This window comes from Gymnoscopelus braueri, assembly GCF_963280865.1.
Source record: "Gymnoscopelus braueri genome assembly, chromosome: 19".
NCBI lineage: Eukaryota > Metazoa > Chordata > Actinopteri > Myctophiformes > Myctophidae > Gymnoscopelus > Gymnoscopelus braueri.
In genome coordinates this window covers 19184977-19211899 of record NC_137621.1, presented here as the reverse complement: position 1 = coordinate 19211899, position 26923 = coordinate 19184977, and the positions used below count along the sequence as shown (strand labels likewise).

The window sequence follows — 26923 nt, the reverse complement described above, 5'->3', positions numbered from 1 at the left end:
CGAAAATAGCCGATTCTACAAGCTTTTGGATTGGTTATTTGTGGTGCGCGACACGATGTGCAACCAAGTATAAATCAGGAATTACTGTGTTTCGACAGACCATCCTGCAGTTTGTCTTGCAGTGCTGACCTCATCATATAAGGACTATTTTCAAGTCTTTTATCTCACATGGTCGGCTGGGCTACCTTACATCACACGTTTGCTGATCTCTGGTAATTTTCACATTTTTCCTTTTTTGCATAACTGAACCAGTTTGTGCTCAGGTTGCCCACTGTGGCGATTTTGTTTTAGTTTACACCTCCGGCCAAGGAAATGTGAAACATGATGTCATTTCTTCCTGGTGCATGACACATAAAAATTCTCAGCAGACTGTTTTGGCCCAGTTAAAGCAGGTAAATACAGGGTTGCTGGGCAAGTGTGCATGCCCAGGTGGGCCGCATTGCGGCCGGGTCCATTTCCTGTGTGCTTGCGCCAGGCAGTGCTGGGTGGCAGGTGTGCTGAAGAGGGTCAGTGTGCTGGGTCAGCCCTGCTGGAACAGGACAGGGGCCGGAGGAGAGGAAACGCTCCCCAGGGGACTGGCCCTCAGCCCATACTGCAGCAGCCTCGGCCCCTGCCATGCATGGAAAGTGACGTGCAAGTAAAGAAGATTCTGCCTCTGTATGGTAATTGGTCTGCATTTATAGTTCGGGCGCATGACGAATTGTGAAAATAGCTGATCCTCAAGCTGTGAGCTTGTAGAGCTGTTTTTGCTATTTTTGTAATTTCTTTAGAACGTTTGAATTTTCAGAGTCTTTGTTTTTTATAATAACTAGAGGTTCAGGCCGCTACGCGGCCCTCACATCTAGAGTTCGGTGTCTGTTTCTGTCTGTCTACCTGTGTCCCTTCATGCCCATATACGGAGATCCCTGATGTCATCAGTATATCTATGTATGTCTATATATTGGAATGCCCATATATGGGCATATTGGTTGGATCGGCGGTTCTGGACAACTGGATATCCGAACTACTCGATAGCGGCCGGCACCACACTCCCTCGAGTCCTTGCCGCTGTGCACGCCGAGTTTGAAGTCGATCAGTCCCATATATGCACATATGGGCATAGTGGTCGGATCTGTGGCTCTGGACAACCGGATCTCTGTATCTGTCAGCCCATGTCCCTTTTATGCCCATATATGGAGATCGCTGATGTCATCAGTATATGCCCATATATGGGCATGCCCCCTTTTGTGCCCATATATAGAGCTGACTGATTTGTTTGCAGCTGATGCCATGACGACACATTGAGGTTACACAACACATTGGCTGCATCATCGCCTAGTTCACGGAAGTAATTTCTCTATGGAGAATAACATTGGGTCATCTTAGAATTGTCTCATATGCATTGTGCAAAAATAACCAAACTGTCCCAGCGATATTGTCTGGGAGGTAGGTGTCTCTGCATCGTTTACGATAGTCAGTCACTCATATTTGATACTGTTTTCTGGCGAAAATTCGGTGGCAGTAACATTAGCCTTTTCTCGCCGTCAGTTGATGCTTCATATCCATATGAGTCAAACCGCCATGCTCATTTGTTTATTTTTGGAACACAGTTCTTATTTGACACGATCTTGAACAAGGGAATTCTGAATGGGGAAAACGTCAGACTTCGGTGCTCTATTAGCCAATGTTAATATAGGCTAGGATAGGATGACATGCCCAAAATAGTAACGCCAGGGTGAAATTGATTTAAAGGTGAGTAGAGAGGCCGCTTGGTAATCAGAAGGTCACCGTTTAGACGTGTCAACGTGTCCCTGAGTAAGCCATCTGCTGGGTGAATGCAGAAAAGTAATTTCAGACTCCCATTTCCCTTTCCCCATTCACACACCAGCTGAGAAAGGCATTCGATGTACCGACATACTCGTCTGGAACAACTAGGTGTTCAGGGTTTTGCTACAGAACACGGCATCATGATGCCAGGAGATCAAACCGAAAGCCTTCCTACCTCCTGAGCCATTGCAGCCATTGTATGACTGTTTCGGCTTCATCCTCCATAATAAACCCCAGTCTTAGGCTGAATCAAATGTCAACACTCAAGACTCAAGAGTGTTCTTCTCTGTCTTACAGTATGTACTGTGATGTTGACTGAAGTGTTTTGCTTCATTATGTCAAGTTTGCGATACGCTAACAAGATGGGAAATAACTCATTGCCATGGATACGACAAAAGCCAAGATCTGCCACCGGAAGCAACATTGATTTGATTGATTGAATACTTTATTAACGGTTTGCAAAAAAAGCACAGAAAGTACAGTTTAATGCAAATACAATGCTAAAAGGATTGAACCCAAGAAAGCACTATGGCTTGTTTCCTGTGTATTCAATTCATAGGAACATTTAGTGACAGACAAATACTATGCAAAAACATCATATAAACGAGTTGTAATCATAAAGAAAAATATGTACAGTAAACTGTTCTTGGGGGGGGGGGGGCATTTCTGGTGATTTTTATAGGGGCCAGTTCCGAATTGCAGCCACCTGCAAGTGCTTTTGAAGGAGAGTAAGGAGTCAACTTTTTTTTATGACTGTTGGTAGGGCATTCCACATTTTGGTGGCATAGCAGTAGAACGAATTTAACCCCTTGTTTGAGCCAAATCTGTGTTGAACGTGATGTGTGGAGCTCCCTCTGGTGTTGTTTTTATGGACGTCTTTAACGTTTTTGCAGTAGTTCGACAGGTACATGGGTGTCTGTCTTTGTGTTTGAGGTGTAGTGTATCTTGTAGACCAGGCCCATTGCAAGTGCCCAAGAGGACTCTCTAGGTGAAAGTGATGAATTGTAGAATTGAGTAGCTGTAGCCATTCCAGACTTCATGGGAACTTGCCTGTTAAGTCTACCAGTCTGCAACTGCGGGAAAGTCTGGATATTTTGATTCAGCCTTGATGTATTTGATGAATTACCAGTCAGACTGGAGCACTGGCCTCTGCTCGCGGCCAGACATTTCCATATGGTTATTTTGAGGCCAGGAAATATCCATGCTGGTCCGGAGATATTTGGATCACAGCGCATGTTAACTGCAGCCCTGTTTGTAATCTCTGGGGATTTAGATCCAATTTTGGATTATGGTTAAGTGAAAAGTCATTATGAGGACCCCCACCACCCCTCACAGGGTTGATGATGGCCGCTGAGGACTTCAGCCAGAGCGCACGCACAGTCACACCCTGTAAGCCCTTAAGTATGAATGTATAATCTAGGGTTTTCAATTTGAAAAATAAGCATAAAAGGTTTTAGTCATTATCTGTCTGGGGCCCAGTTTGGGTTGAGCTCATGGCTGTGGATCAGCTGGCAGACTTGGCCTGGTAAGGCCTGACTGGGGGAGGGTACTGGAGAGGGCAGAGGAGGGGAGGGGAGTGGTGCGGGTTTCCGGACTGGTCAAGACCTCCTTCTTACTCCTGGCATGAAGGGCATCAGGTGCCTCGCTGATTGCCATCAGGATGACATAGAAGGCTTGCCATGGCCCTGTGGGGGGTCCTCCGGCCAGGTCTGTCCCTCACATGAAATGCCAAGTGTGACCAGTTGCCACCCTACCTTACCTGACATGTCCTCAGAATGACACTGATGTCCAGCGTTTTGTTTTGAACAGCTTCTCTAATGACTTATTTGATCATATGTCCATTTTGAGGACTCTCATCGTAAACCTATCCACCCCCAATTAATTTGAAAGACTCTGCTGAGGAATAGACTTATTTATTTATTTATTTTCCAAATGAATTGTTGCTTGCTTTGTATAGTAATGTGGACGATGAATTACATTGAAGTTATTACTGGGTACTTGAAGGCAATTCCGTCAGACCTTAAAATTCATCTGGAATATTCCCAACATGGCAAGCCTTTGATGTACCAAATTAAATTAGTCGTCCCGATTGTCGTGTTTAATGTGGGGGAATGTAAGTTGAAAGGCTTGGAAGCCACTTCACTCGTGCATAAGTTTAGATGTAGCACTTAGCCTGCCTTTGATTTGTCATCCTACCCTCCTCCTCTTGGCTTGATCACATGGTTTGATGGCCAAATTGCATGTCTTGTTATGTTTTCCACACCAGGGTCTGACAAGCCTTTGAGGATGGTCGCCGCAATGATAATAATTGCTATCGATTCCGCTACCAGAGCGCCATTAGAAATGGCACTTGGCCTAGGAATCCTAAAGTCCCCCGATCCACGGGTCTTTTATCTCGAGGGATGAAAACGTGTGTACTCTTCATAGAGGGATAATCCAGACAGCTAGGTATTCTGTGCTCTCTCTCATTTCACAGTTTATCTGCTAAAGCTGTTCCAAATCAGCGCTACCTGAGAGGAATCTCTCTCCGTTTCTCCCTGAAGCTTATCCTGACGCACACTGACGGCCGCCATCGGAGCGGGGGAAGAAATGCGACGACGACGCGAGCAAGGCTCAACACAACCGTCAGCACTTTTCTTACTTTCGTTCTGATCTCACGATGACATAACAGTACTGCTGATGGGCACCGAATGTTTTGTCCCCCCCCCCCCCCATTACCTTGCCCCTCTACACACATTCCCCGAACACACACCTGCGAGAGGCTCACCTGCCAAGAGCTGGCCCATGTGGCACAGATGATACCTCAGTGGACTGGAGGGTGGGCGCAGCGCCATCCCCTGCGTCGTGGTGCCGTGTCCCTAGCTCCTTATAAGGGCCTACAACCATATGGTCCTGATGGTGCTCCCCGCTTTTCCCCTCCCGCCACCAAACCTCACGTGTGCTATTTTTCCACCGGGAGGGGCGGGGTTGCTTTAAGGTTACACATACATGTCGTCGGGGGGGGGATTGTGTGTGGGATTGTGTTGTACGATTTAGCTTTTTGTAGGCGTGAAATCAACCGAATGAAGTTGCCCTCTTGGATGTAATACCCCTACAGGTGGTGAGGCTGCCCCTCCGTGTCACATGTGCTGTAGTCAGGTAAAATCTCCATCCTGAGCGGCAACAGAGACTATAGCCATCGTGTTTCCATCTGACCATACAGGGGTTAATCTTATACTGTCCTGTCAGTCTATCTACTTGAAAACCCCTCATCTGGGAATGCACGTACCATTTGTTCAGTGCATCCCCGTGTGATATTATGGGGCAGCAGAACCCCCCAACCCCCTCCCTGCATCCCCAGCATGACCAATGATTCCCCCAGGACCCATTCGGTAATACATTTAAACAGATGTCTAATGAAGATGTTATTTCCTCATTACCGGCTATATGGAATGGGGATAGAGGGGGGGGGGGTAGCTAGATAGACAGCATAGCAGAATACAGTACCAGTTTAATATTCCTTTCGCCCGTGGGCCTGAGATTGTGTCTGCCTCGGACGTCAAATATTACATTCTTCACCCACCACAGGCAGTCTTAATAAGGCACCAGGCACAGAGACGGATCAGACTCTGCAATTACAATTCACCCAGAATTAGTTAATGGAATCTGTACAGCGACATTCATATATCACTTGTGTGTGCCTAATGACTTAGTTGGAAAAAGCAGCAATAAAATGGCATTCTGTGAATTGCATAAACACAGGATTTTTGTAAATTGTTTTCTTTTTTTTTGTCCCCCCCCCTGTCTGTACTATTTGTGTGTTGGGTGGAGATTAAGATGGCATTCTGGGGGAAATTGTCATGTCAGTGGCTGCATTGTTTGAGTAGGATTGTGGTGATTAATTTTGCACGCACTCGGAGCACTGGAGCGCTCTCCTGGAGGTGGGGTGTCTCAGCAGACGAGCCTATAGGTCCTCATTTACCCTTCTCTCTGTCAGAGCAGGAAGGAAGCCTCCTCTCTGCCTTCTGGACGGGCAAGGAACACCAGAGAAATGCCTGTTTGGGTGCAACGCACAATGCCACCCATTGGCCATGTGGCATCACTGATCAAACAAAGAAATGCACTCGGGGTGTTCATTTGAAAGCTTATATACATAGATTATCGCCCGGGCAAATCGCGCAGTACCCGTGGTTATCCAACGACTTGGTCTGATATACTGGCCTGAGGGTGGTTACCGAGGACAACCACGAATGCCCAGATGATAATTCATCACATAACCATAGCCTTATTTAGTCACAGAGGAGAAAATAGAATTTGATCAACACAGCAACTGGCGCTAGCCATGATTAAGAGTTCCTTCCGCAATGAGGTTGCTCGTAGTGACAGCTCAGCACGCTATGGTATTTTTGCTTGCACTGATTGGTTAGTTACCTGTCATATCAGCCCCTGGGGATATCAGCCCAAGGGGTTATCAGATATCACCCTCTCTGTCCTTTTATCAGTCCCCTCACGCAGGGGAAATAAAGCCTATGGGTATGTGATGAAATTGTGTATCAATGTCGATGCTGCCTTTTTTCTCCTGCCTGGCTGAGAATTTTCAGTGCAATGCCACAGCACAGAGCATTTACCAGTGTCATATAATGAAAGCATGCTAAGTAGCTACCCCAGTGTCGTGGCCAGAAGAAAGCCCTGGGGTTGTTGTCAACGTAGGCCAGCTGGAACCCTTAGCCCGGCCCTGGCCCCACCAGGAAACCTCCGCCATGAGGTTCCACAACCTCTTCAGGAATGTGTGATTCTTTTCCAGAACCACCACTGCAGTGAGAGAACAGTGGAGAGCTGATCCGCGATGGCACAGCTGTGGCTTTGTCTGGTCCCCTGGGGTGGTTGTGTGACAGTGGGTCCCCTGGCCAGCTCCATTGTGAAGCTCCATTCACCACAGAGTGCTGGTGTTGGCTTTTTGTATATATGTGTGTGTGTGTGTGTGTGCGTGCTGTTGTTTAGCACATGGCTAGTTCTGGCCCCATGTTGTAGAACTGAGGGGGGTAGACGAGGCAGGTTCGGCTTTGACACATCAAAGTGATCAAGCCGTTCCTGTGTCCTTGCGGAGGACATTGCTGTATCTGGGCTCATTTTGTCTTTTATTATTTCACCTCTCTGGAGGTTGGTTGGTTTCCTCTGCTTTGAACTCATCCTTACCATTTATGTAGAAATCATTATTTAATTTATTTTATTATTATTTTATTAATTTATTTTTTATTTTATATATATTTTTTGCATTATTGTCTGGTAAATTCTCAGTGAATTTTTTATTAACAAAACTAGGAATTATTCGTCAGCAATTATTGGGATTGTTGATATCCCTGTATGAAATGAATCACACTTTACTTACTGTAAGTCTCTGTGCATATTATTCGCTGCATTCCTTTGTCATGCAGTTAATTACCCAAGTGATGGCATGGACACATTTTGGCAGTGGGGTAGGGGGGGTGGGATCAGTTCAGGATGGAATAGTTTCGTTGTCAGCCATGTTCCTCTCCTGCCACGTCTCAACCACGCGGCCATTGTCACAGAGCCACAACATTACAGCACACACCAGCATCCTGCACTGCATTGAGTTGTGATAACAGGGGGAACATGGCCACAAACGGTGTCAGAGTCTTTTCCAGCCTTTATCTGCCTGCCATGGGAGCAGCGAGACGGGAAGAATGAGCGATGGGAGAGGCTCAGTGGCTGACTGCGGACCCAGGTGGTCCTTTGCAGACATACAGGTCATTTACACAGCAGTGTACACACATCACTGCCTGACAGGCTCTAATAGAGAGATGTGGCAGCCACTCAGGAGGAATAGACGAGTTGGAGAAGAGGTGTGTGTGTGTGTGTGTGTGTGTGTGTGTGTGTGTGTGTGTGTGTGTGTGTGTGTGTGTGTGTGTGTGTGTGTGTGTGTGTGTGTGTGTGTGTGTGTGTGTGTGTGTGTGTGTGTGTGTGTGTGTGTGTGTGTGTGTGTGTGTGTGTGTGTGTGTGTGTGTGCGCGCGACACACAAACACGTGTGCGTGTGTTTGACGAGTCTTGGCTGTCAGACGGGGCTTCAGAAGCCACAGTAGAGTTGGTTAAATATCTTCGTCCGCGGACCCCCAATGGTGCACCCTGCACCCTGCGCTAGCCTGAAACCAGCCCCCCTGCTAAGCGTATGAGCTGTGGGTTAATTGTCATGCAAGGGGGGGGTAGATTCGAGGGTATGGGGGGTCTCTGCACCTCTACAAAAGTCCCCATTTCACCCCCTGCACCCCCCCCCCCACACACACACACACATTCCACCCTTCCTGCAAGTTACTACTAATTCCTGAAGCGGCACGGGGGAGAAAGACGCTGCTATCTCTTATTAAGACCCACTGCGAGACGCGCCCCATCAGCACCCCAACACACACACACACACACACACACACACACACACACACACACACACACACACACACACACACACACACACACACACACACACACACACACACACACACACACACACACACACACACACTTGAAGCTCACAGAGAACACAGAGGAAATAAAGGGTAGGAAAGAGAAAACCCACAAAAATGTGGAAGTAGTCAGCATGCAAGTTTTTTCTTCTCTCTCCCTCCTCTCTCGCCTTTTTTTTTTCCTGATTTACTGCGGTTTCCTCAGAAAAGCTCCATTGTTCCCCTCGCCTAAGTCTCATCAGGCCTTTTGTGGCCGACTATCACAGCAGCAGGCAGAGAGCTGGAAATGTATAAATGGTATCATGCCTCGTGATTAATGGCGGTGCTTATGAGTCAGGTCTGATAACGGGCCTGCTCTCTACTCAATTTCAGATACCGTTAATGGAATCTGTCTTCCGCGATTGTAATGTGAGAGCGCCTAATTTGCTATGGAGCTTGAAGCTGTCACCGGCGAGGGATTGTGGGGTCATGAGGGAGCTGGCAGTCGTTTGGCCTGCAGCTTGTATCTGCGGCGCTGAATAGAGCAGCTCTCTGCCTGTCAGTTAGCTGATAGGCTGATGAGGACTCTAAGCCACTCCACACAATGGCGGAGAGGGCCATACTGCCTGACTTCCCCTAATTGTCGAGCCCCAGCTCATATATTTCAGAGCCAGCATGCCGGGGACCGGGGCTGCCCCCCCCCCCAACACCCGCTGAACCCCCCCCCTCCCCCTTCTTCAACTTCCCTTCTTCCTTTTCTCATCATTTCATCCTCCATCCTTACTATCCCCCCTCACCCCCTCACTACACGCACTCCTCTCCTCTGCACCGTTCTCCTCCTTTTCTTACCCTTCCACTCTTCGTAGTTTGTCCCCTCTCTCTCTTTCTCTCTCTCTCTTCCCCTTCTGTCTCTCTTTTTTAGTAAGTGGTGGGTCTTAGCGTATGACAGATTATCCCAAGTTTGCTTCAATTACTACTAAAGAGATGGAGACAGTACAGGAGAGGAGGAGAAGGGGGGGGGGGGCTTTTGTGCATACACTGGTTTTCTGTGCCAGTCTGCTAGAGATCAAGCGGGTGCTACAGAGTTCTCATGATACGCCAACGCCAGTGCGACCCATTAGAGTGGGACAGTGAGATTCAGGACTTGTCCGGATGGCAAACGTGGGTCACGTTTTAAAAGATTGTGATCAGATTGTGTCCCTGCAATGTTAAGTTACACTGAATAAAAGTGCTGTAGATTACAAGGGTTGCTAGTGTCAGTTTTAAATATGAATCAAACCATGTTGGTAAGTAATATGAGTTACAAATTGTTAAAAAAGGAAAAAATAAGTCATGGCAAGGTTATGAACATCCAAACGATACTTCAAATATAATGTTGTTAACACTGACATTACAGCACAGCACTGGAAATTACAATACTCTCCTCCAGGAAAGCTTAACAGATTTAAAATTAGAGCATAAAGCAGACAGGCAATCAGTTTTTGGAAAAAAAAAGCCCATGCAGTTTATAGCCCTTGATAGTCTTCTGCTGATTATTGTCTCCGCCAGGCCGAAGGCGTGGCCGAGACTATGTTTTTGCCTCTGTCCGTCCTCGTGTGTGTGTGTGTGTGTGTGTGTGTGTGTGTGTGTGTGTGTGTGTGTCCGTCTGTCTGTGAACAGCTAATCTCCGGCACCGTTGGACCGATCGGCGTGAAACTTGAACGTGAACTGCACGCAGAGGCCAAATCTTTCGGCCTATTATAGCACCAGGAGACCGATTTTTGCAATACATTTTTTTTATATTACTCCTAGAGATTTTATCCAAATGTCACGCTACACATTATCCCTATAGTTATGTGATCAAGACGGATCTGTCAGATTTTTCATATTCCATCCTGATTGGCTAAGATTGGCTTCCAAAGTTTGCAGGAGTGGCCCATTTTGTACAAAATGTCTCAAATCATGAACGCACCCTCCAATTGCCGTGAAACTTTGCACGCACATCCCCACTATGCGTTTTCTTCAAAAGACACTTTAGAGGTCCGCCCGCTCGCCCGCCGGCCGGCCGGCCGGCCCTCCCATTAGCCGAATTTGATATTGGATTTTTTTATATATATTTTTTTAAATATATATATTTTTTTCAATGCACCAAGTCATATTCCTTTTATGTTAACATACTTTACTTGTACAATAAAATGATTATGATACTGAAGGATTCTGCCCATCCACACATAAAATCTCATCTTTCTCCTTTCCTGAGATATGATCAGTTATGTAATTTTCACCACAACATCTCTTAGAGGCATTCTTCTGATCATTACCAGGTTTTGAGTTATTCTCAGAGTTATTTTGTTTAAAGACACACACAGACAGGAGCGATTGCAATACCTTAACATGTCTTAATGCAGGCAGGGCAAATAAGAAGGGGACTTGAGTATGAAAGTCTTTCTCAAATTGGGTGTGACCTTTCTAGCCTTTACTTCAGCTCTCTGCTCCCTCTACCTAACCTCAGGTTGTCTGGCCCAGGCCCGGGAGCAGTGCTGGCTGGAGGGGTGTTTGCTGTGTCCAGGCTCAGTTGGCAGTGGTCCATGGTGGCAGAGGTCTTCACCCTGAACAACGTCTTAGTCGGTCTGCTCTTCTCTTTGACTGCCAGTTTTCATTCCTCTGAAAGCACCTCACAGAGGAACAAGGTAGCCAGCACCTCATACCTCTAGCATTAATCCACTTTTAAAGGATCAGCATCTGGCATATAGGTTACACAAACCATTTCCCCCCAAATTGCTTAATTGTTTTAGATATTTTGTCCATATTCATTGAATGCACCTGGACATTTTTTTTTCAATGTTATCTAAAACTAACTGTATCATTAAAATTTCTCTTTAAGCTAAAATTTGAGTTTGATATTTTTTTCTTCAGGTGTATTGATATCAATGAGCAAATGTGAATGGCTTTTATTAGAGTAATACAGCAAATTTAGATGCAACTAGGAAAACGTCCCGTCCCACAAACGTTGGAAGCCAGTCAAACATTTGACTGACACATGATGTTTAAAAATGCAGCCTGAGATTTACTAAATTATGCACTGACTGCATAAACCTATTGTTCAAAAAAATCTGAAGACAGGGACAATCTTTGCTAATGGTTAGAAGACAAAATTACAAAGACAAAATTACAATGGTATGGTCCTTTAAAGTTATCACTTTTCTATAATCATGACTCAAGATCAGTTTAACTAATATTTTAGTATGTATTTACCCCTGATTCTAGCTAGAATTAACACTTATTCTGTGCTCTGTGCCAGGTGGCTCACTGGGGGGCGCTGTGTTGTGGATTGGGGCTATGTAACCAACACACTCTAGTACTGTATGTACTGGTCATCGTTCCTTGGGTGCTGTACCGACTTTACTCTCACAGGGTAAGTTCTGATGTCCCCTACTGTACTCCATTCTACGACTAACGACTGCTGCCACTGTTAGTATGTTGGTATGCTAATTCATAGAAAAAGCTCTCACAGTGGAGGTTCTGCTCTGACCCCCCTTAATGTATTCCACTACCACCACCACACCATCTACTACCATTACCGCTGCTGCTGCTGGTGCTGCCACCGTTAGCATGTTGCTGTAGCATGCTAATCCCTTTCTGTGTGACTTTGACAGGAGCTGTCTGTGTGTGGGCTGGTGTCATTGGGTGCATGCTTCCTGGGAGGGTTTCTGCCCTACGTCTACCTTCCCATCTCCTCGTACCTCAACACTGCCCGTTGGAGCTGGGGGGACCAGACCACCCTGTCTGGCCTACTGACCCACCTTCTGAGGGCTGAATATGGCACCTTCAGCCTGGTACTGACACGCACGCATGCATTTGCACCTGCAATGACAATAAAGGGAATTTAATTGCATTTTGTCATATATTGGGTTTCCTAATAATCATCAAGTATGTCCTCTCCCTGTTTGACACAGGCAAAGACAGAGACCTCAGTGAACCTGACCATGATGCTGCAGTGAGTATACCAGTTGACAGCTACGGGGGTCCATTTGGGGCAATTTTTATAGCCTCATGTTAACACTGAGGATTTTTACTGTGTTACTTGGACTTGTCCACCCTTTTGTCATTGTCTCTGACATAAACTTGAGCCCTTTACACATTTCAAACATTGATCATAACCGCCATGCTCACTGCTGCAGTGAGACACAGATACAGCATTTATTGCTGTAATACACATAATGTACAATTGATGAGAAAATACTGACTACTGAGAAATGACCGTATGCTTAATTTATACTCTGTTGAACTTGTAGATTGGCTATTTTCGGTGCAACAAAGTATAAATTAGGCTTTACTTACTTTGTTTGGCTCCTACTGTACAGGGTTTGCCCATCATATCACAGACTTACGATATGCTCCATGTCAACAAGTCAAAAGTGCAGCGTTTCACGTTTCTGGCGTTCTACACAGAGATGTTTTAACCGCATGCAAACTGATCCACTAGTTTGCACAGTCAGTTCCAGAGCCTGCCTCCTCTTCCTCCTCTACCTGGCAGCTTTTGTTCTTCCATCCCATTCTGGTCTCTCTCTCTCGCTCTTGCTCTCTCTCTCCATCAAAGCAGAACTGAACCTGCTTAGATGGCCAAATCTGTGTTCTGTTTCTCCAGCAGTTTGAAATGATCACTCAGCTCTGCTGTTTAAGCGTGACAAGCTGTGATGACAGACACTGCAATATAGCTGGAAAAATTGTATTTCTCTTCTCCAACAAACCGCCACCCCACCCCACCCCTACCCTTCTTCCACCTCCACCCCATCCCCCCCACCCGCCTCTGCTACAGTCATCCCACTCCCGGTATCTCTCTCCAGCTGACGGGATGGGGAGTGTTCATCTTAAGACCCCCCACTACTAGCTCCAGCCCCTCCCCGCCCCCTTTCCCATAGCCCCCGCTGGTTGACGGACAAGCACACCTTCATGACGGGCACGAGAGACGAACATGACAGGCGTGTCACACTGGAGACGTAAACCCGCTCGTGAAGCTGACATAGTCGCACACACACGCACACGCACACGCAAACGCACACACACACACACACACACACACACACACACTGACGCAGGCAACGGTTCAGCACATCCACACATTTAGTGTACATTGAGAGAGATAGAGACTCAATAAGCTGTCAAATAGAGATGGGTATTAAGGAAGAGGCAGGGAAGTCTCTCTCTCTCTCTCTGCTCTGCGAAAGTGCTCTGTGACTGACAGGCACTGCGGGGGGGTTGCAGTGTGTGTGTGTGGTGTCGTTGGTACCCGTCATCCTGATTGAAAGGGGGTAGCACGCAGTTCTAGGAGTTTGTTTTGATAAGGGATGGATGGGCGTTTTAGAAGGGCATTTACTAATTGGTGTCCTTGAGTTTGGCAGCTGTGGAGCAGTGGGGTTGTGCAGAGCTTGGTCCTCGATGTCCATCATAGGCGTGCGTGTGTGTGCGTGTGTGTGTGTGTGTGTGTGTGTGTGTGTGTGTGTGTGTGTGTGTGTGTGTGTGTGTGTGTGTGTGTGTGTGTGTGTGTGTGTGTGTGTGTGTGTGTGTGTGTGTGTGTGTGTGTGTGTGTGTGTGTGTGTGTGTGTGTGTGAATAAATCAGGGCTCAACTGGACCACTGCCTCACAGATCTCTCCACCCCTGTTCTGGTGCTGGCTGGGACCGGCATACTCCTCTCCTCCTTGGACAGGTAAGTTTGGTAGTATGCGAAAGACATCGGACTCTGTCTGTCTGTCTGTGTCTCTTTCTCACACACACACACACACACACACACACACACACACACACACACACACACACACACACACACACACACACGCTTTGCACCAGCCACTTGAACCCAAAAATCTAAGTCTCTCTGAGTGAGAGACGTTGAACGAAACCCGCCATCACATGCTGATCTTAGAAATCACATGCTGATCTTAAAAAATACAAAGACAACCAAGACTCCCAGCTGTCACACTACCCACTACAATGCTTATGTGATCCACTCATTCGTTCTAGTAGTGTCTTTGCTGGGGTCTGTAGGGGGGGCACTGATAAGGACTAGCAGAAAACCTAGGAACAAGGCCGGCCCCCTGGGGTGCACTTAACACTTGAGGTGCCAGAGGTTTATTAAAATATTATACGTTGAGTGCCAGGATTTTTAACCATTTTTGAACCTTTTTCAAGTAGTCACAAAATATTTTCAGTGATCACCATCCTCACGGTGATCCCCTCATTACACACATAGAGGTCTCGTACAATTGGGGGAAAAAATGTAAAAACATTCGGTAATCCATTCCATAGTTGCAGCCAGTTGAAAATAGTTAAAAATACATTGTAAAAAAAAAAATCACACCCTGTGTGAAGTGGGCGGTGTCTTGCTAGCTAGCCTGCCCCAACCCTCCTGATTTCGTGTATAAAGGGGCGGGTGTATAGAGCCGGAGAGAGACTGCGCCTGATCCCATTGGTTCACCGATCTGTCCGTCAACCCCCGCCCCGTTAACACAACATTACGAGCGACGCCCACTGCACTCTGGTTGGTTGGGAAATGAAACACTTCCTCATACCGAGTTCACCGACTCGTTGGGCCAGGCTTTTATTTTTTAGCAAAACTAAACAATAAAAGCCTGGAGATCGAGGCTACTTGCTAGCTAATCACAATACTGAATGGAGTCAACCAATCATGTACAAAAGATAAATACATTTATTGAAACACTCTTTATGATGGACGAAACCATAACTTGGAAAAAACCAACTTATGGTTTTTTCCAAGTTATGGTTTCTTATATAGGGCTATGCACATGTGTCATGTGACACTGGCCAATCACAGTCCTGAATAGATTGTGATTGGCCAATCACGGTGCGGGATAATTGTACAATTATCCTGGCCAATCACAGCGCAGGATAATTGTACAAATTTCCAAACCTCACTTATAGGGGCGGTTTCACCGCCCAAAAAGTACACAGGAGCCGAGATACAGGCTTTTGAAGTCATAAGTTAACCAGGAAGTGGATTGGAGTCTAAATCTTCGAAAAATGATATCTCCTGGTGCTGTGAAGGATTTTTTTTTTTTGGAATATATACGTTTTTGGCACTCAACAGTTGTATTTGCAAAAACGTATATATACATTTTTGGCACCCAATGTGTTAAATAAACCTGGGAACACGCATGCGCACACACACACACACAGACACAGACACAGACACAGACACACACACACACACACACACACACACACACACACACACACACACACACACACACACACACACAGGTGCACAGTGCGGTCACACATGCGCACGTTGTCTGGTTATTTTGGACATTCATTTTAAAAGCTATGCTATAATGCGTTTGTGATGATGCAGTGGTTGGCACCAAATACATTATGACTCACTCAGCGTTAGATAATCAGTCATGCTCTTCTAAGCTAACTGGGGTATATACACACCTGCTGTTGGCTGGTGCACACCATCCCTTAATGTTTTCATAGATTGATTCAACACAAAGATGGCTTTATTACTACTGAATTAATTACTGAATAAACATACAGTTACCGTATATATATATACATATTTAAAAAAAATGTCATTTGATCTCATGGTGAATGTTGTCCTAGGCGGTGTTGTACTGTGTCCTGGCTGTTGACCATCATGCTGTTTGTCTACTCACTGTTCTTCGCATGGAGAGCCAACCTGGACATCAGCAGACCCCTACTGCTGGGAGTGGTGAGCTATGAGGGTTTAACCACTTCTTCATCCACATTCTGGTGGAAATGAAAATAGAAGATCTACAAGCTTGTGAGCTTGGTCCAGATTAAGTGGTCAAGGAGAACCATGCGCTCCCAGAGGCCTTTGGGTTTACATCACATCCGCTTGCTGAGCTTAAGTGTGTTTGTGTGTGTGTGTGTGTGTGTGTGTGTGTGTGTCTCTGTGTGTGGCATGCATGCGTGCGTGTGTTTGTTGCCGGCCCCTGCAGGTTGAGCGTTTCTGGATACAGAGTGATGCTGTGGTGTGTGTGCTTGCCGGCCTTGGGCTGAGTTTAACACAAACTAGGCTGGAGAAGAGGCTGGGTTGTGGCAGGCTGTGGAAGACCAGTGCTTGGTTTCTCACGTGGGCTCTGTTGGCACACATGATACACTCCAACCATAGGTGAGCATTGTGGGGACAGAGCAGGACACTGCTGTTGGATGGTTGTAGTTGTGCATTCCCCAAAGGACGTTTATTACAGCTGGGTTGTTTCGAGCATAATGCTCTTCCTCTGACTTTGATGTGCGTGTGATTTTTGTGACTTTTTTTTTACTCCCTGTGATCATTGAGGTTTGGAAGGTTTTGCGCTCATTGCCGCTCAAACAACCAGAGTCGAGGTGCCGCTTTCAAAATATACGCATATATCTCACAGAAAAAAGAAAAGCAGGTATGAGTCTAGCTCCATTTAAAATATTGGCTCTCTCTATTCAGTTAAACCTGATAACCTGATATTTTGGGGCGCACTGGTAGCTGAAGGGTTTGTACAGCAACCATATACTGTGCTGTAGTTGCAACGTCTCCGGTTTGATTCCGGCTGGAGCCGTGATGCACGTCTTTACCCTCAGCTTCCCGTCTCTGTACACGCTCCCATCTCCAAGAAAATAAAGCAGAAACTGACTAAAGAAACCCCATGACATTTAACTGAATAGCGGTAATATTTTCCAATGGAGCAAGTGTCTCACCTCCATTGCTTTTTCCATGTGATTCTTGTAAATACATTCATGTTGATTATACCTGGGGAAAAACTACCTCTTGTGTTTTATTTGCAACGACTTTGCTGCACTCCCAACTGTCTCTATAGTTGACTTAAACGGAATAATTAAAAAACAGACTCTCTTTCTCTTTATAGTAGAACTTGATTCTAGCCTCCTTCTAAAACCCCTGTGCATAACTTTTCCCTGAGTCAACGCGATTTATTTCTCCCCTGCACTTCAAACTCGAGGCCTGAACTCCACATGTCAGGTTTCTCTGTGCTTGCCCCATGGTAGAGGCTAAAGAGAGCCACGGTTAGCACATAGATTCCCTTCGCGGTGCTCAGTCTGAGATGTTAGCCGTCCGAGGAGGCAGATTACACTAGTGCGGTGCCGGGGAGCGCCAGACAGCCATCACTGAGCGGCTTTGATCAAGAGGAGAGCATGGCCCATGTTGTCAGACCCATCACACCTGTCTCACCCATGATTAGATAGGCAGCCTGAGCATGATGCTGAGGGGCTGACAACTTACCCTCAGAGAACCTTGAAAGCTATACACAAACACACGCGCACATGCAATTACCTGCGACACACACACTTCTCTCAGTGGGAGTGAGGAAGCATTCAGCCATACTGTAAGTCAGCAGTGTTCAAACTGTGGGTTGAGACTCAAACTTGGGTCACGGGCGATATCTGTTTGGGTCACGTATTTGTGTGTGCAGCAACATTGGAATGGTCCAGTAATGAATAAAGAATTTTACATTAAATGTTGACTTTTAAACATACTGCATTGAGTGATATCTGTTCTTAAAATGAATTCGCTGATAATCATATGTTGCTTACTGGTGTGTGTTATTGTACATTTTAATGTATTATCATGAATAAATCCTACGCTGGGTTGAGTCGCAACAAGCAATGTAAAAAGTTTGTCTGTGTGTCATGTGTGGTCATCTAGGGACTGTGATCAGAGCAGTAACAGTGTGGTGGAGAGGTTCGGCAGAGAGGTTTTGGCCTCCGTCCCGGCTGATTCCATCATTCTCACCAGAGGAGACCTGCCAGGGAACTCCTTGCGCTATCTGCACTACTGCCAGGCAGTGCGGCCTGATGTACAACTGGTCGACCAGGAGGTCAGCAGCACTTTGCATTCACACCACCATCACAATGCGTGCTCACCGATCGCAATCAAAATCCATCCAATTTCAACACAGTAACACTCCTATCAACATGGTAGATGACATTTCTGAGGGACTCCTCTTTAAGATTCAAAGAAATATTATTGATCAGGGCCAGATTATCAATATATGGTATTGGGTGAGTGCCCATTTTAAGCCACATGAACCCTATCATCTGTATTCTGGGATGAGTATTCAGTGAAGACATTTGGTGCAGAGGGAAAAAAGGAGGGGGCCTAGTATAAACCCATGCGGGACTCCGATCAAGGAAGCATACAGGGTTTAAGTTAAGTGCAGGGGAGATATTGCGCTTGTGAGCTTCAGGCAGTACCACTTGTCAACCATTAGGTGTCCTATCTGACACAGGGTCTAAATTTGTCAGTGGAAGAGTAGAGAGACCACCTCCAACCACTGCAGATGTTCTAGTTATATAATTAACATACTTTACCATACACATCGGTTAAATCATGTTTTATTCATTAAAATAAGTTATGGATTGCAGCTTTACAATGCATTAAATGCAATGAAAGCGCAATTTGGACTAACAATCATAGCATTAATATTTAGTGTGTTCCCTCCAAGTCCCTCCAAGGAAATTTGCATAGCATGCTGAAATGAATGGATTCCAAAGGCTTACTCGAAAATCAAACAACCCACTGTCTGCTTTGGAAAATGGTTGTCAGTAGTGTTAAGTGAAACTGAGTTAGTCTCTCTCCCTCTGATCTCTCCAGATGATGACCTACAGCTGGTACGTGGCCAAACTGGGGCGGCATCACCTGGGGGTCCACTTCCCGGGTCGCTGGTGGGACCCGATCAACCCGGAGGAGAAGGACACCTTCAGTCTGGAGCTGTTCCTCTCCCACAACTTACGGTAAGACATGGAGCAGAGAGCGAGAGATGGAGAGAGAGTGGAGAGAACAAAGAGATGGCCTGGGTGGAAGAATAGAAAGCTGTGAGACGAAGAGAAGAGTGAATGAGGAGAGCTACAATGGAGTGACTGGAAGAGTGCGTGTGATATAATGAGGTGGAGAACAGTGGAACGGGCCGATACAGCAGTGAGTGCAGGGCAGAGATAAGCCCATAGAACTGTTGCTGCCGTGAGAGGAGTCTGATGAACTGTACAAGTGCGGACTAATCTACTCGATTTGCTTAAACGCTTTCCAGGCAGATAGGACTGCTCTCACCACTCACTGCAGGGAGGAACAGAGGACCAGAGGCATTAAGACAGGAGACCTGTTAATACCAAGCCCACCAGGGGGCAGTATTTGCCAGGCCAATGCGTCTGTCTCCCAGAGGGGCAACACTGACCTGTGGGATTAACCCTGAGGGCCCACAGTGGTGGGGAGGAGCAGGGAGGCTAGTGGGCAAGTGGAATGTGTTGGGAATGTGAGATGAATACCTGGTCGGTTATCAGCTGTCACCTGGGCTGAAAGAGGGAAGTGTTTTAAGGGAGATAGATGTGGGGGTTTTTACCTCCTGTGGTCCTGGCCTCTCTGAGCGCTGTGAGAACCTGGCCTGTGTGTGTGTGTGTGTGTGTGCAGGAGGGCCATGTTCGCTTGCATTGGGCTACCAGACGGGGACTCCAGCTGGGCACAAAGCTACACTCGCTGGCCCCTGGGCGTGTGTGACCACCTGGTGCCCGCCCAGAGGCAGTTCCACCCTGAAGAGTGGGCCCAGCACACGCGTGGCATCTACAACTGGAGTGAACCACACAACAGGTACGCACGCACGCACGCACGCACGCACGCACGCACGCACCCACGCACACATTTTTACTATCTAAGCTTTCTTTGTTTAAAAAAAACTCACAAGGTTTTGATTAGTTATTTTAAGATATTTTTTGTTCGTTTCTACTTTATTTTGAGTGTAGACTAGAGAGAGAGACAGGAAACTGAGGTTAGAGACAGGGACGTTGTAAATATTTGGTCACACTATTCAATCAGCTAATAATGTAATCATTGCACGGCACTAGTACCATTCACGGTGTTAATTACATCCTACAGAAATGTTTCTTCCTCATCATCATCAACAACAAAAAAGCATAAATATCATGAATAATAATAAGTAAATACATAATAAATACCATAAATAAAATGTCTATGTGGTCTCAGGTCATTTCTCCAGCAAGGTTTTCCCTCTGTTCACCGTGATGTGATTCTTTATGAATTAAACCAGAGCAAAGACATTATGCTCTCGGGCCATTCGGAATGAGACTGAAGATGAAGCATAATGAGTTTCTTATTGCTTTTTGTCAATAAGTGTGTCAAAAGTGGAATTAGTCAAAGCTCCCATATTATGTCTGCTGTACGCGCCGGCAGCAGCCCCTCCTTCACTTCAGATACCCACGACTGAATACTGTGACATTATTTCCCTCACCCTCACTACAAGCGTGTCCGCCAATGCCCACGAGCCAAATATTAGCTCAGCAACCCTGTTAAAATATTCTTTTGAAGAAGAGGTCAAGTGTTTATGGGCATAAAAAAATGAGGAGGGGGGGGGGCTGCTGTGCTGTGGTTTAGTCCATGTCTAATATATGCTGGCTGGTATTGTTGAATAATCATTTGGCGCTCATGAAGCAAATACAGAGTTGAACTATATACATATACTGTATATAAAAGGTCTGAGAACGTGATAAGGCAGTGCCTGGCAGCTGACCAATCGGCGCAAGCCTAAAGTGCTGCCGTATGCTGAACAGTCAACACAAGCATCGTCACTGCTGAAGGAGTGCGCAATGTCAAACTTGGCCGCCGAAACATGGTTCCTTTGAAAGGTGTGGTAGAATTCTCGAGTAACTGGGGTTTAACCGGGTGCAAAGGAACCAGAACAGAGCGGGGAAACAACGATCTCCGCTGCCAGCTGCCAGCAACACCTGCCTGGTTCTCAGCTCACTCCCTGATTTGCTGGGCCATGTTAATCTAATTATTAACCACATGAACCCCAGTGTCCCTTTCCTGGGCATGTCATAATAGGCGGACATTTGGCAAAAATAGTCAAATATAAAGCTCATTGCTTTAAGTGGTTACCTTAAATTGCGGAATGCTATAACGCTCGGCACTTGTCATAGCCCTTGTTATCTAATGTCATGGCTGCCTAGTTGATAATCTCTATATATACAGTGTATACAGAATAGTGTATACTCTATATACTGTTTACTACAGTACATGCACCTACGTGAATAATCATTTATAATCAGTGGAACTCTGCGCAAGGCAAAGCCTGTAGCTGTTTAGATAACAATATCTTTTAATTTCCTTCCGTGTGTCTCTGCACAGTTTCCACCCTGCGTCCTGGGAGCACGTTGCTAACGAGGAGATGTGGCAAGCCAGGTACGTTGGTGTTTTTTTATTTCTCTCTGATACCGCTGCCTCTCTGCTCTCTTTAGAGCAGGGGGGGGTCGTATACCATAGCAGGCAAGATAGAAAGCTGTGTCACGACGGCACACTAACCACCGGCCCGCTACACAACATCTCCATAAACCAGTCTTGTGCGGCAGAGCATCTGCATGTGCTTTCTGCTTGCTGCCAGAATCTACATAAACCACTCTATTGGACTGGTGCGTCAGAGAGCGTTGAATCTGCATGGCTCATCCATCCAGCACTTAGCCCTGAGTGCTGCGTGCTTTGTTTCAGGATGAAGACGCCTTTCTTTCTGTTTGACCTGGCAGAGAGGATGCAGGGAGATGTGAAGGCTCGCCTCTTTGAGCTCTCTTACACCGTGAGTCTGCCCTTAACACACAAACGCAAACATAATTCACCAGGATCCAACCTGCTCACTTTTAGAACTCGCTTTTAGCTGGCAGGCGTCGTAGAGTATTGGATAACATCTGCCTCTGTGTGTTCGTGTCTGCATGTGTGTCCGTGCGATGTGCATTGTTTCCCGCCATGCAGCTGTACAAGGAGATTGTGGAGGCCCAGTCCGACTACCCTCCCAATTGGGATAAGAACCTGGCACTGGCCTGTGAGAGGCTCCTCCGCTCGGATCACAGCGGCCACGACCCGGACACCCTGCTGACTTGCAGCGCACGCCACTTCGGTCTCTACTTGGAGAAAGAGCCTGCCGATCCACAGGCCGACGCCATCCGTTCGGCTGTTTCAGACCTGCTTCAAGAGAGAGACCAACTCCGCCAGATGAAAAACCAATGACCCCAATCCAAGTCCAGAGGGATCTATACATGGAGCTGGTAGACCGTGCCAACAGTCCTCAATCCAAAACGCCACCAGCCAGGGACAGAGCCTGAACGAACCAGTTTGTTGACAGGTGTCGTTCTAGATGTGCAATATAGGGTGGCAAAGTTTGATTCTAGTTGGAACTGTAGCACTTCTGTAGGATGCAGATATCTACAAATGTAGGTGAGGGGAAAGTTACAATGTATATAAAAAAATATATATATATATAGAGAGAGAAAACAGAGCTCAGCACATAGATCTGAGTTCTGTGTCATTGGATAGATGTTTACTGTAAACCCAGGGGTCTCCTCCCCAATCAAGTTGCTTGTGTTTCCCTTACAACTCAACTTGTTAACTTGCTCTATCGCTTTATCTCATTTTTGGTCTTTCTCTCACAGCACTCATTCCCTGCCTAGAACGACTAAAACGACTTCTGTCCTTTAAGCCCTGTCTGCCAAGAACGAAGATCTAAACTCCCATCCACTTCCTTGTTAACTTAAAACTTAAACATTTTGTATCTCGGCTCCTGAGTACTTTTTTTTTTCAATGAAAAATCTCTGGCAGTGGGCAAACGCAAAAAAGAAAAAGTTCTGGCAGTGAATGAGTTAACATGATGATTATTTGGCCTCTGCCTCCTGCTGTTCCAGTTATATTTTTTTATTTTTTATTTTTTAGGGCGGCACAGAACTGAGATTGAGGGAAACCCACTATGGGGGCCAAAATGAGAGATTAATTTAATCTAGGACAGACTTGTAATGTGATGTTTCTTTATATGCCCCTCGTTCACTATGACCGTCACTGACCACCCTCCCCTCCATCCATCCATCCCTCCTTCTCTCCATCCATTCATCCCTCCATCAGTTTATCTTAGATGGTCCTTTCCGCATTAAAAACTAATGGATTCCATGAGCGTTTTACTCTCTTCCTTCCTGATGACAGGGTTATAATCCCTCGTGGATTTAAATGAAATTCGAAATGTCACAATGCCAGGGACCCTTTTTAGAGGTGTTTGTGTGCCTGCATACAGTACGTAGCTGTGTGGAGGTGTGCATGAGCATACATGTGCACTTGCTTGTATGGGTATGCAGTATGCAAACGTGTCTACAGGCAGCTAGCAACCACATGCAGCGTGAAGTGCTTTCGTCTTTAGAGAAGCACAAGTCACACTAACCCCCAAGACACACACAGACACGTAAGACCCTCAAGCACTCTGTTCCCTGACAGATGGACTCTCAGCCTCATGAAGGTTGCTTGGAGAGAGACTGTGGCACGCAAATGCCAGCAAATGGACCTGGAGAGTCACTTAAGATGAGAAAAGATAAAGCTTTATTGATCATCTTTATTGTCATAGCAGCTAGAGCATGAGAACAAAACACAGGAGAGGTACAGGTAAGAGTAAGAAACAAACCAAGATGGATAAGAATAAAGATACAAATACAAAACTGAGATGATGGCCCTAGATATCTGCACTGCACCTCTGAAGGAGTGAACAACATAAATGTACAGTTAATAATAGGAATGAATATCTATTGCTACACATCTGTCATCAGTGAATATATGAATGAACGTGTCAGTCAACATTAATGTGGGAACACAACCTGACAGAATTCAGAAAGGGTCACATTAGTCTCTGCCTACTTACCCTACAAGATCTCCCTCCACACACTCTGATTCAAATTAATGATCAATGCTTGTTATCAAGCGCTGAAGTCTCTTAACAAGCACCGTTTTAATCCCTATGCAGAGATGCAGGTGGTCCAGCAGCAACAGCAGCCAGTAAGAATGAAACACAAGACAGGAGTTTGTTTGAATCGGCTGTGTGGCGGGAGTTCTTGTAGGGAAGTAGGCACACTAATGTGACGCTTTTTGATTTCTGTCAGGTTGTGTTCCCACATTATTATTGACTGACATGGATTGAATGGCAACAGGAAGTGATGCCCATAATTCACGCAACGCCTCATGAGACACTGGAAACTATATGTACAATCTCTCAAAAATGAGTATACGGGTGGATATAAACACGGTCCATTAACAGTATCAGCACTGAGTACAGTATATGAATGAATATACAGTGAACAATGAACACGATATATACAGTATATGAATTAATATACAGTATGTCCTGTCTATCAACAGTGATGAGAATATATATTTATATGGTGTTGAGCATTATGTTGTTGCTCCTTTGAGTCCGTCCGTGAACAGCTAATCTCTGGCACCGCTGGACCAATCGGTGTGAAACTTTGCACGCACACTCCCAGTAGCCCAAGGAAGATCTGCCGCCCCAAATGTTTCAAATCGGCCTCACGTTGGTGCTATAACGGGTCCCAAAACTGCCCTGGGTAGGCAACCCGGCCTGGTGGGGATCTGCACTCCGAGGAGTGCACTTTTCTAGTTTCCTCTGTTTCCTTGTTGTAGTCTACAGCAGAAGACCTCAGGTGGAGACATTCATTTAAGACGTCAGACGTTGGTGTGTATTTTATTGACTCTGGGACCATACGAGTTGCTATGTCAAGGTGATGCCAGTGTGCTGCTGCCATAAGCACTCATAAAAGCCTGTCTTCTGCCGGCTGTCAGAGATATAGGACTAGAAAGTCGACGACAGTAAGCAGGTTTTCTGTTCACGGGCCTGACTCTGGTGTTCTGTCGCTGGCTGGCATTTGAGATGGGACCGAGCGCAGATGGTTTGCTTTCTTTTCATCCTTTATTTTTATCGTCAGGTTTTTTGAGAAATACATTTAGTATTTCCAGTGTCATTGTTCATATTGTTTACGCTTTCTTCTTATGTTCAAATGTACCCAGAATAATGAAAGAATATTACTTGAACTGTGTTTCGCTATTAAATCGTTATCTGATTTCACTTGAACCTCTTGTATCGGTCTGTGTTCCTGGTACCAACATGCACTGTTCTCTCATGTGTTGTCCCTTGCCTGTTTTACTTTACTTTCTCTCTGTCCTCCCCCCTTGTTACCCTCCCTCTCTCTCATCCTTCTCTCACCCCCCAACCCCTCCCTTCCTCTCCTCTCCGCTGTCTCTGAGAGTCAGTTGCCCACCCTAAATCAGCAAGCTGCCGAGGATTGTGGGAACCCGTGGAATCGCCGTGACCAGGGATGCAGGCAGGGAGCCACGGCAACGCTGGAATGTGGGGCGTCTGAGGAGATAAGAGCTGTGAGCCCAGCCAGGGAGAGGGGAGGGATGGATGGAGGGAGAGGGTGTGGGGGGGGGCTGAGAGAGGGTGAAACAGAGACAGGGAAAGTGGCAAGTCTGTGAATGGGAGACAGAAACACAACACTATAACCAGCCAGAGAGAGAGAGAGACAGGAAGAGAGAGAAAGAGGGGAGGGGGACTTAGGGGGGCACACACTGGAGATGGGAAGCCAGCCTTATTCCTCTTTGCATTTCATTTACATCCCTGGCCGTATCGACCAATCGGATTGGGAGCAAAGCCCAGGGCTTAGGAGGGGAATAAAAAGACAAAATGCCTTTGCTGCTCTCATCCCTCCCTGATAATACCCCTTCTGTTTTTCTTTTCTCTTCTCCTCCCGTCTATAAGTAGATACTGTCCGAAATGCCAGCAGAAAAGCGACACCTCCGCGTGCTGTGTATCTCAGATAGACCGAGCGGGAGCAGGGGCTGAAAAGGCAGCTTTAGCAGCCGGGCCTATCTCCTCTCTCCTCTCTCCTCTCCCTGGCTGGATGGAGGCTTGGAGTGGAGTGGAGTCAGGGACGGGGATGGGGCGGGGGGGTATGGGGTGTTGGTTAGTGTTTTGGGTAGAGAATGGAGGGCGTGAGAGGCATGATATACTGAGCTGGCCACAGATTTCGCAGAATCTTATACTCTGGAAAAACTTTTCGCCTGCAGATCCCTTTCCTAAGCAGGAGAAACCTGTTTCAAGGATGTTTACGAGGTGCCACCCATCTTTGTGGATGCTGCCAATTCCAGCCACCAAACTCCACACTCCTATTTTTAGCACGGGATTGTTGGATGATTATTGTTAAAGTTGTGAAGTTGGCAGGTTTATGTATCGCAGTCATCAACTGTCCGTCCATTTGGTTCCTCTCACTGTAGTTAACAGCGGAGCCTCTCAACACACCAGTGTCTAAACTTAAGTATGTATTTGCATGCCATAAACAAATATTTTCCACATAACCACTTAAATAAATCACCCAAATGGCTGTTGTCATGAGCACAGCATGCCCATGGGGCTTAACAAAAAAAAATTGGTTCTTCAGCGGTTCTTTGCAATGATTGACGTGCTATATAGATCTTCTGCCATATAAAAAAACCCTGTTAAGCCCCTTTATGGTTCTTTACTGGTTCTCTACTTGTTCTTCATTTTACTTTAGGCACCTGATGGTTGCATATATGGCACCGTTTGACAAAGGTGCTACATTGCACCTTGATAGGTGCTATATAGCACTAATAGTCGTTCCCCTATGATTATGAGCTAAATAACTCATTTTGGTCCCATTTCGCACCATTTATTTTTAGAGTGTGGATGTTTTCCTACGAACGCATAAGAATGCGTATATTGGGTGGAATTAGGCTTTTAATGGCTGTCTGTGTTGTTGACACGACTTCATGTGTAACTTTCCTCGGTTTCTTAAGTTTGCCATCACCTTGATGAGTGTGTGTGTGTGTGT

General features: G+C 46.2%; 1 protein-coding gene across 5 annotated transcripts in view; it reads left to right on the top strand.

Annotated features, from left to right (window-relative positions):
• tmem260 (transmembrane protein 260) overlaps positions 1–25140 on the top strand; it is a 37358-nt gene extending 12218 nt beyond the window's left edge. For 3 of the 5 annotated variants that reach the window (XM_080415204.1, XM_080415207.1, XM_080415205.1), the window contains exons 4-16: positions 10733–10910; positions 11522–11635; positions 11877–12056; positions 12177–12217; positions 13842–13928; positions 15842–15950; positions 16201–16373; positions 17898–18069; positions 18846–18985; positions 19656–19832; positions 21387–21440; positions 21744–21828; positions 22002–25140. In XM_080415204.1, the coding sequence (XP_080271330.1) occupies positions 10733–10910; positions 11522–11635; positions 11877–12056; positions 12177–12217; positions 13842–13928; positions 15842–15950; positions 16201–16373; positions 17898–18069; positions 18846–18985; positions 19656–19832; positions 21387–21440; positions 21744–21828; positions 22002–22256 (1765 nt within the window). In that variant the 3' untranslated portion in view covers positions 22257–25140. The remainder of the gene's footprint in view (positions 1–10732; positions 10911–11521; positions 11636–11876; positions 12057–12176; positions 12218–13841; positions 13929–15841; positions 15951–16200; positions 16374–17897; positions 18070–18845; positions 18986–19655; positions 19833–21386; positions 21441–21743; positions 21829–22001) is intronic. The other 2 variants (XM_080415206.1, XM_080415208.1) reach the window with 2 other exon arrangements.
• The last annotated feature ends 1783 nt before the right edge of the window (positions 25141–26923 follow it).